The sequence below is a fragment of the Crocodylus porosus genome, unplaced genomic scaffold (assembly GCF_001723895.1).
Source record: "Crocodylus porosus isolate Cpor-Errol unplaced genomic scaffold, CroPor_comp1, whole genome shotgun sequence".
Taxonomy (NCBI): domain Eukaryota; kingdom Metazoa; phylum Chordata; order Crocodylia; family Crocodylidae; genus Crocodylus; species Crocodylus porosus.
The window spans coordinates 20,565,988-20,576,493 of NW_017728914.1; the positions used below are offsets into that span (position 1 = coordinate 20,565,988).

General features: G+C 47.0%; 1 protein-coding gene across 1 annotated transcript; it reads left to right on the forward strand.

Moving 5' to 3' along the window:
• The first annotated feature begins 1,329 nt into the window (after positions 1-1,329).
• Positions 1,330-9,399, forward strand: RPL26L1 (ribosomal protein L26 like 1). The gene is made up of 4 exons (XM_019534958.1): positions 1,330-1,431; positions 2,763-2,935; positions 4,211-4,351; positions 9,227-9,399. The coding sequence occupies exons 2-4, from the start codon at positions 2,768-2,770 to the stop codon at positions 9,353-9,355; spliced, it is 438 nt and encodes a 145-aa protein (XP_019390503.1). The 5' UTR covers positions 1,330-1,431; positions 2,763-2,767; the 3' UTR covers positions 9,356-9,399.
• The last annotated feature ends 1,107 nt before the right edge of the window (positions 9,400-10,506 follow it).

A 10,506-nucleotide genomic window follows, 5' to 3' on the forward strand; every position in this document is an offset into this window, starting at 1 on the left:
GTCTTGCACTGTGTACAGTACACTGAAAAAGGGCCAGAACCTGCCAACTGGCAATTGATCTCAAGCCTGTGGTTAAACCTAGTTTCCCTAGAAGGACAGAGCTGTGTATGAACTCCTTTAAAGAAAATTGAAAGTACTGCAGAAGAAATCTAAGTATTGCAAGCCATCAGTTTAGAACAAATGTTGCCTATCCTTTTTGTGTGCGCCAGAATAGCTACAGTGTGTAGTACTACTCATTTGAGGATTTCCCCCACCTGACAAATCTTTATTACCCTTGTAATATTTCCCTTGATATTGAGAGTATTTGTATCAGGATTCATCAGAAGTACTCGACTTCAGAAAAATCTGAAACTGGATTTACTGAACATGTCTATGGCCCAACTGTGTCTGTGCAGTGTTAAGGAAACAGGGGAAATCATGGGAGTGTTGATGAAAATATTGCTTCTAATTTTCTTTAAAAACAAACAAAAAACTTGGGAGGAGTTAAACTCAGCAAAAGCAGGAAGAAATGGAGAACCTGGAGCAGTCCCTTACTTGCTTCATTCTGCTGGGGCAAATAGCTTTCTGCTTCTTGATTGTGGTGGAGGCAAGAGGCCAGAAAACTGTCTTTATTTTTGTGCTGTGCTGGCCAGTCCCCAGGAGTGTTCCCACAACTTTGCTCCAGAGCTGTAGTGCTCTCACACTTCCCCTGTGCTCTGTGGTGCTGCACCCTTGTCATTCTATGCTGAGGATATAAAAAGGTAAGAGGCTTGGCTGCTACTACCACTCGGTAACCTCTCCACCAACAACCTGTATGTTGTTGGACTGTCTGTTTCTTTTCTCCCATTCTTCCTCCATTTTCCTGTACTTAAATTTTCCCTTGTGCTGTTTCTCTTCCTTTGAGTCTCCCCATCCCTCCCAGGGTACAGGAATCCCAGCTAGAGGAGCCCTGTGTATGATGAAACTTTGCCCTAGGGCTGTTGGTTGTAGCCGTGTTGGTTTACGGGCATAGGCAGACAAGGGTTTTTGTGTAGGTGTGACATCTTTTATTAGACCAACCTAAACAGTTGGAAAGATTCTTCTTTGCAAGCTTTTGGGCACAACCACCCTTCTTCAGGCAGCGGGGCTTTACTCCCTATGCACGTAGAGATTTTCCCTCGTCCTGAAGAAGGGTGGTTGTGCCCAAAAGCCTGGAAAGAAGAATCTTTCCCACTGTTTAGTTTGTCTAATAAAAGATGTCACATCAACACAAAGGACCTTGCCTGTCCTGGTCCCGGCACCCCAGCTGCAAGTGGCTCTGGCACCCGCCAGGCGGCGTTATCTGTTTTACTGCTCAGTCAAACGTGGGCGCTTCCTGTTGGCGAAGTCTCGCGAGAGCTCGGCGTTCACATGGGCCGGCGGAAGCCGCGTCTGCTCCTTTTTCCGGGCGGCCATAGCGGAGCCTGCAACGGGGTAAGGGCGCCGCGGGCGGGGTAGGTTCCATCCGCCGCCATCCTCTCTGCGGGGGCCCCGGGCGGCGCCTGGCGCCGTGGTGGGGGCCGGGCGGCGGGCCTGGCGGCGCCACAATGGGAACGGGATTGGGGTGCGGCACCGCCGGGAGCGAGTGGGGCCCGGGGCGGGCTGCAAATAACCCGGCCCTGCGATCCGGCGCTTTGGTCGCTCCCACCCTTGGCGTCCCGTCTTCGGACTCGCTCCCGCCTTGCAGAGGCCTCGGGCCGCTCCCGGTATCTGGAGTAGCCCGAGATCCTGCAGAGTTGCGTTTGGCCGAGGAGCGGTTGGCTGGTTGTCGCCCCGGATCCCGGTGCCTTACAGAGCGATTCCCGTGGCACCCCGGGGGGCTTGGAGATCCTCCCAAGGCCCTTCATGGGAGCCCTAGTCGGTGTGCAAGCATGATCCCCATGTTCAACCCAGGGGCTTCTCATAGGAACTTCTTCACGGTTGGGTGTCCAGACTGTGGAATAAGCTCCCTCCAGAGGTGGTGCAATCACCTACCTTGGAAATCTCCAAGAGAAAACTGAATGGTCACCTTACTGGTGTCACCTGACCAGTTGACTTTAGTGCCTAGTGCCGGGTGCTGGACTCAATGATCTTGCAAGGTCCCTTCCAGCCCTGTACAGTTTATGAACCCCCAGCATTAAAGCGCTGCCCTGGCACAGTCTGTCTCTGTAAGGGAAGAATTACACCTGTTATTTTTTTCTAGTCAGAAAAGCAAGCAAATAGCAAGGCTCACGGTTTCATAAGGCTGCTTCACAGGTATTAGCCTTGAGAATAAAATAGTTGAGAAGCACTGATGTTATAACACTAATAATTTAGGGTGTTAAAAGTATTATTCTAAAAGCCCATGGACAGAGCTGAGTTAGCAAATCTGTTATTCTGTTCAACTTAGTTTGCTTTTTAGTAAAAGTCTCTACATTGTATTGTTTAACTTTGGATACACTGTCTAATTATAACTGTACTTAATGATAATTGTCATTATCATACTTTACTGTCTTAGGTGTACAGTGAGTTTTGAACCTTAAACCATATTCTTCAGTAGTGCTATAGACTACCTGAGAAATTATTCTCTACCTGGTTTCTTGGGCAGAATGTTTTCTTTGCATTAGTTGAGAAACTGCTAGAGTTAGGATTGCACATTGCAGATTTTTAGGTGGAAATTTAAAGAAAACAGTTAAAGGGACCTTTTGAGATTGTGGGCCTTTTTGCGTTAGATGTAGGCCAACTTGAACACTATCAGACTATTATGTATAGAAGCCTTTACACTTGCATTGTGTTTGTTTGTGTAGTCAAAATGAAGTTCAATCCTTTTGTGACTTCGGATCGCAGCAAGAACCGCAAGCGGCACTTCAATGCGCCTTCTCACATTCGCAGGAAGATAATGTCTTCTCCCCTTTCCAAGGAACTGCGGCAAAAATACAATGTCCGCTCTATGCCCATCCGAAAGGATGATGAAGTCCAGGTAAATGCCTGTTTTGCCCTCATGTAGTGTTAGAGCCTTGTAACTATTTTGTTTTCATGTAGTAGTAAAGTGGGACCAGTCAAGGCAGGTATGGGATGGAGCTGCAGCTTGCCTGGGAGGCACAGGGCGGACGGGGTGGCCTCCGCTGCTGCATGCGGCTTATCCAGAGGCAGCAAAGAGGTGCCGTCCCAGCTGGGTGAGTGCTGGCAGGGCATAGTCTCCCCTCCCAGTGCCGGAGCGTGGTGCAGCCCTGGTCTTGCCTGCCCTGTGCAGATTCAGGGGCACTTGGCTCCCCTCCGCACCCCCAACAAGCAGTGGGAGCTACCTAATAAGCAACTCCTGGATCAGCGGCAAGAGCTGCCCCCATGGCCCCTGAACAAGCTGTGCTTTTGTTCCATGCCCCCCACAACCTGGCTGAGCAGTGATTGCCCCAGTCCCTATCCAGCCCCTACCCCAATCCCTCCTTCCCTGTGGGGGTATTGATCTGCCTCCTCCCCATACCTCTTCCCTCCCCTTCCACCACAACAGACTTACCAGCTGGACGCAGCTGTATTGAGCATTGTAAAGTTGAAACCCATGTCAGAACCTTGAAACGTGGTGTAGGTTTGAAAAGGTTGTAGGTGCTGTTCGTTGTAAATCGAAAAGTCTTAAGTTGAGGACTGCCTGTACACGTGTTTTGGGGTGGGGAGGGAGCAGCCCCAAGAGCTGCTCTAATTAAAGTGCCCAGAGTGCCTTGTTTATCAGCATTCCCATACTTAAAAATGACAGCGGGGACACTTTATGTAAAGTTCATTTGAAGTGCCCCCACTGCCACTTAAGCATGGGGATGCTGATGCAGGAGATGGTGGAAGACTGCTGGCATGCAGCAATTATCATGCTACAGCAGACTCAATTAATTGTAATTACAGTATGTTGGAGCAGCCTCGCTGCTCGTGTATAGGTGCCCTGTATTGGAAGCTTCATGTGAGACAAACTTACATTGAAGGAGCTGCTTTTCCTTCAGTTTAAATCATCAGACACTTAACCTTTCTTTTTTGGTACTGCACTTGCAGTAAAGATGCAATTTCCTACCATTTTTGTGCCTTGCTGAACATTATGTTGTCTGGAGTTTGACTGCAAGATGTTATTGTAGTGTACACATGCAAGGAGCAGAACTGGGATTTCAACCTGGGCAGTTTTGAATCATGCACGTGGTTAAGATCATGATTTTCAGGAAGGTGCTATTTCCAGTAGTGGAATCTATAAAATTTTAATAATCCTTCTGTTATTTTTCAGGTTGTCCGGGGACATTACAAAGGTCAGCAGATCGGAAAAGTAGTCCAGGTATACAGAAAAAAGTACGTCATCTACATAGAACGTGTACAGCGTGAGAAGGCCAACGGCACAACTGTTCATGTGGGAATCCACCCTAGCAAGGTATGGTGCATAAAGCAGAGGAACTGAAATGCCCACGGGGGACTCTGAAAGGAAACAGGTGCAGCCTGCTGAGGTAGAATGCTCTCCTAGCATGGAGAATGGCCTGAGAAGTAACAGCTTCAGCATAACTGAGCAGGAAGGACATATTAGCATGGTCAAAGCAGGGAACTAAGAGCTACAACTCCTAGGCCACGCGTGCCAGTTAGTGGCACACAGATGTTTTTCTTGGTATGCCAGGAGATGCAAGAGGAAATTGTTTTAAAAATATATATTTAAGTGGCTGCTCCAGCCTCTGTGGAGCAGCCACAGGTCCCAGTGTCACGGCAGAAAAACACAGCCAGGGACGCTGTCTGCATTCTGCTGACCCTGTCCCCAGGCTGTGCCCCCCAGCCCCTGGAGGGGAGCTGCAGGGGGCTGGGGCCCAACCAGGTGCTAGGGTAGGCTGCTGTGCCAGAGGCTCATAGCTGACTCAGCCCTGAGTGCTGCCCCTGGCAACTGTTCCCAGGGTTCAGGGGGCTCCTGTGGCCAGGCCTCCTTACCAGAGGTGGCTCTAGTCCGCTATACTGGGCCACTATGCTGCTTTGCCTGGCACACAGGGAGGCTGACCCAGGAGCCTTCCAAGCCCAGTGTCTTGGCTCTGTCAGGCAGCGTTCCCTCATGGTCAGGGCAGCTGCGGCCCATCCCTGTGAAGCTGTACAAGCCAGACTGGGTGCCTCTGTCTGCTGTGGCCTGAGCTCTCAGAGCCCTGGGGCAGCCCCCACTTCCTGCCTGGCCCCACTCTAGCTGCTGCGTTGAGGTCCTGGCTGGGCCAGGCAGCCTGCCGCACCTCTCCGCACACTTACTTCTTTTTGCACTGCCTGGACGTGAGCCCGATCCCACTGTGGTGGGACAGGATGTCCATCTGCCTGAGATGGGCCAGGACTTGCCCACCTGCTGGGAGCCTCCAGCATTGCGGCCCTCTGCATCGCCTGACCAGGCCCTGGCTTCGCCCACCTGCAGCTTCCCTCCAGGGGCCAGGGTCTGGGCAGGTGCTGCAGAGGGCCACTATACTGGAGGCTCCTGGCCAGCTCAGCTCCAAGCATTGCCCAACGGCAGCTGTTCCCAGGGCCTGAGGGGCTCCTGTGGCTGGGCCCTTACACTGGGGGTGGCTCCGGCCCACTCTCACTGTGCCCAGCATGCAGGGAAGCTGAGCCTGGAGCTGGGAGCCACGCAAGATTGGCGTCCCTTCATGGGCAGGGGGATTGCAGCCTATCCCTGCAGAGCTGCACGGGACAGGCCACAGCTTGAGTGCTGCTGGGTGCCCCCAACCATTGCAACCCAAGTCTGCGGAGCCCCGGGAAACCTCCTGCCTCCCACCCAGCCCCCTCTTTCCTCTAACTAACTGCCACCTTCTCAAGGGCCTGGCTGAGCTGACCTGCCCATATCTCCCCCTGCTTCTGCTTCTCCCCATTCCCTTTCCGCTAGCCAGCCTGGACTCTACCCCGAGTGCCCAGCCTCGGCATTCCGGTGCTGCCCTTGCCCAGATAGGACAGGACATCTGTGTGCCAAGCCCCAGCTGGATCCCTCCTCCCAGCCCTGGGCTCGCCCACCTCTGGAACTGTCAGGGAGGCTTGAGCACCTTGGTCATAGTGGCTGCTGTTGGTGTAACTGTCTCCCTCCACCAGATACTGCCTTGGACCAGTGGGCACGAGCCACAGTCGATAGTGACAGGAGATGTGGCTGGTGAGGAACATGCCCTCTTTTTTTTCCTTTTTTCTCTCCTTTCTTTCTCTATCTTCTCTTCTCTCCTTTTCTTTTTTCTCTCCTTTTTCTTTCTTTTCTTCTCTTCTCTCTTTCTGTTCTTTTTTCCTCTCCCCTCTTTTTGTCTCCTTTTTCTGTTTTTTTTTCTTTCTATTATTTTTTTGCCCTCCCTTTCTCTCTCTCCTCGTTTTTCTTTTCACTTCTTTCTTTCTCGTCTTTCTCTCCCCTTTTTTCTTTTTTTTCTTTCTCTTCTCTTTTGTCATCTTTTCTATTTTTGCTCTCCCCCTTTTTGTCTTTCCTTTTTCCTTTTCTTTTTTCTTTCTCCTTTTTTCTCTCATCTTTCTCTTTTCTTTCTTTCCCTCTTTTTTCTCTCTCATCACAACATGCTTAACAAAAAAGAATACACAACAACAAAAGTAGTATATGATGTGTTATTTATTTATTAGAAAAACCGTTATTTACTGTAAAAAAGAAAAAAAAAGCAATCTTTATGATTAACTATATTAGCATGCAGTGCATCGTGCCATGTATACCTCCCCCCCACCTCCTGGTTTTGTTTTTCTGGCATGCTGGCACTCTGACACCTTACAAGGTAGACATTGCAGTTGTTACAGCACTCTGGCCAAAAACGTTTCCTGCCCCTGTCCTAGACTGTTTTCTGTTGTGTGTGATATGATTTTAGAGAAGTTGCCTAAGGTGAACTGCAGGCTCTTAGTAAAGTAGAAAAAGGCCTTTAGAAGAGTTTGGCTGTAGTGAAAGGTAGAGCAAAACATTAGTCATGTATTTCTTTAAAATATCATTGCTGAAGCTAAGATTTTGTGGGAACATCTCTGCAGTGGTTCATTCTTACAAAGTGGACTGATCTGCTACTGGTGATGTTACACGTGAGAAATGTCTAAATAGACACTCCCTCAAATGAATAATGCAGACTAAAAACCACTGGCTAAATCTGGCTTCAACCTAGCAGGGTTTATAAAGATGTCAGTGAAGACAAAGCAAATGCTTATTTAGTTTATTATGTATAAAATAAAAAGGTAGGGAATAACAGAACAGGCCAGAATCTAGTTTGAATGGGATATAACAAGATTTGTTTTTGCCTGGACCACATTGCCCAGGCAGGTGTACTGAAGTTGGTGAGTGAAACCCAGCTCCAGCAGGTTGCAAAAAGCCCTCCTACCAGGCTTCATGTACAATAGAGAGAACAAGGTCATTTCTGAATGAACACACAGACTTGTCCAATAATGTTGCCTGAATTTAGGTAGTATTATGACGGGAATTGCATGTACCTCAACAGCACCTGCTGTAGAGGTATTATATCTATTGCAGTGTATAAGTTCTTAATTTGTACTCATTAGCACAGTGTCTGTGTATCTTTCAGAGCTATATCAAGCATTGTGACTAACGTCTGTCACATTGGTTCTGTAATTTTTCCCTAGTTGTGGGAGGGATGCATATGGTGGAATATTTTATTAAATGTAAATATTTTAAGCATTTGCTCTTGTTCAGAGAAGACGAGGTCAAAAAAGTGCCTAGCACTTAAAGTAGGAGGAAGAGTGAATTTCTGTGGAGGTTCAATCCAGTTTGAGCCAGCCCTGGGACTGCTCTTTTTTTCCATAAAGTGTCAGCTGTAAACACGGAAGGGGGGTGGGGAAGGACTTTCTAATTGTGCTGTGACCTTGCAGTAGAATAACTGGGCAGCTTTCTGCATGGGTGTCAAGCAGGAGGTTTCCTTCATATTTCAGTTATGCTACATTTTATGCTTTCAGAGTTAGCAGGAACAGAATGAAACAGGCTAGAATTATACAACTTTACCGTAGATCTGTTATGCAGTTGTAAGGTCTAGATTCTTGAATTTTTTTTTTAAGCAAGTGTCAATGTGTTGCATGCTAGGAGAAACAGACCGCATCTCAGTAGCTCACCTTTTTGGCTTCACAGATTTTCCTCATGGCTTTTATAGCACTCCTTCCTGTAATACCCAGGCATTTTAATTCCCTGCTAATTGTGGAGGGAAGGAAAATAGTGCAGGTAGGCTGGAAGCTGGAGTCACTCTTACTATGAAATAATTTTGGCAAGCTAGAAAAAAATTAGTCTCGTCAAGTAATCATTACTGTATCCCCAGGTTAATGAGTCTTAAGTGCCTGGCTAAACTATAGCTCTTTGACAGCAGCCATGTGTCTTTTGGCAGTGTATGCAAGGGCTGGTGAATCTTAGCTCAAGGAAGAAGACCAGTAAAATGGTAACTGGAATGTCACTTGCTGTTATCAGCAAGAATCTTGTAATGGGTCAGCGTAAAATTTATATTTTGAAAATAGTCTGTGTGTTAAATAAGTGCATGGGGCTGCACTTCCTTTTGCTATATCAGTAGCATTTTAACAGCCATTGGGTACCCAGTTTGGGGGAATACTTTGGCACTTGGCAAAGGAGAAATCAGTATTGTGAATCCTTTACCTTAACCTTATTTTGGTACTTTTAATAGTGACGGAAGCTTTCTCGGAAAGTTATTACACATTCTCAGAACTGCAGCTGATTATATAGATTGTGAAGTGGCCCCTGGATCAGAATTCTGTGCTGCATCCCACTTTGATACAGTTTGTTAGTTTGATTGGTTTTATCAGGTAACATTCTTTATTGGAGAAATCTCAATGCAGTGGAGCAGGTTTAGTGATGGATCTTAAAGGAAAGGAAGGGTGCATGCTCTCTCTTTTTAACTGAAAAACCACTGTGTTGATATGACCTCTGGTATAGTGGAGCTTTGTTTTTTGTTTTTTTTTTCTAGTTTCATTCCTACAGTGGTTGGACATTTTGGATTGCAGCCACTTCAGCACCAAGAAAAATCCTGGCTGCAGCTATGGCAAAACCAGTTTAAAATTAAAATACAGTTTATTCCAGCACAAAGGCATTGTCAGTTTCTGAACACTAATTATTCTAGAATCCTGTGTAGCTTGATGTTTGAAATGTGCGTGGACATCAGTATCTGGGCTAAAATATGTAGGTGGTAACCCTGGAAAATGAAGTTTGGATGCATTGCATGAGAGGAGCCAGTGGGTTCACCATTGCTCTTGTCACATGTTCCATTGCATTGGCACTTTTCTGCCAGATTGCAGGTACGTAAATACATCTCGTCTTGTCTTCTAGGTGGTGATCACGAGGCTAAAACTGGACAAAGATCGCAAGAAGATCTTGGAACGTAAAGCGAAATCTCGCCAGGTTGGCAAGGAGAAAGGCAAATACAAGGAAGAAACCATTGAAAAGATGCAGGAATAAAAGTCTCCTGTGTGACACCATTAAAAGAAACTGCTAAAACAAAATCTGTTGTTGTGTGTTCTGCTTCTGGAAGTCTTTAATACATGAACTGGTGTTCAAATCCTCCTGCTGTTCTCAAATTTCAGTACTTGGTACTAAGAAGATTGTTTCTATTATATTACAAAATACGAGCTTTCAAAAGTTTTAAATAAAGATATTTTTTCATAATGTATTGTTCTTTGAAAGCTTTTACAAGTAATTGACCACATTTAGTACTGATGTAATACTTTGTACATACAGCTCTTGTATTGTCAGCACCCCCCCCAAAAAAGTGTCAGTAAAGACAGACTCCCTGTACTGAAGATTTTATGATCAAAGTGAGAAGAGCTGTCCCCAAAATCCACCATCATCTGTAGCAGCTGAATTAGAACAAGCAGGAAGACTGGTACTTGGACCCCTGCACTAATCAGTTGTTTCTTAAATTTATATTTTTAATAAAAGTTCATTACATAGTTGCAAGAATTCTTGGAGTAGCAAAAAACTATTTGTTTCTGACCATGGCCTGCACTTCCTACTTTCACAGGCAGGTGAAGCAGGCTTCAGTTTTACCTTACCAAACTTTGCTATTTCCTTTTTGTCATAAAGGAGGCAAAACCACCCCTGTAACCTTGTGTGCCAACATTTTGACTAACTCCTTTCTTTAGAAAGAAATTAATACACAAGTGTAACAGAAATCGCAGAAATCGATACAACAGATATAACAGAAATCGAGTCCAGTGTATGTACTCGAAATGCATGTACTTGAATTAATAACGAGTTTTCTGCCTGGGTGCAGAAGAGAAGGGGAAACACCGGCCAAGTGTTGTGCATCTAAGTGCGATGTCGTTAGTGCTGTGCAGTGACGGCTCTGGAGAGCCTGTACGCTGCTACAAAACGCAGCTTTGCGCTGCGCAGTTGCTTGATCGCATTTATTTGCCCGATTCCTCAGAAAACGCTGTCTTAGGACGGGGTTTCTGTAAGCAAAACCCTGCTCGGAGCTGCGCCAGGCAGCGCGATGGCGCTGAGCCGTGGCCGACTGGCGCCTTCGCTCCCCGACCCACGTGCCGCTCACGTGACGTCCTTAGGCTCCGCCCCTTGAGGTGCCTCCCTTGGGGGTGGGGGTTGCAGAAGTC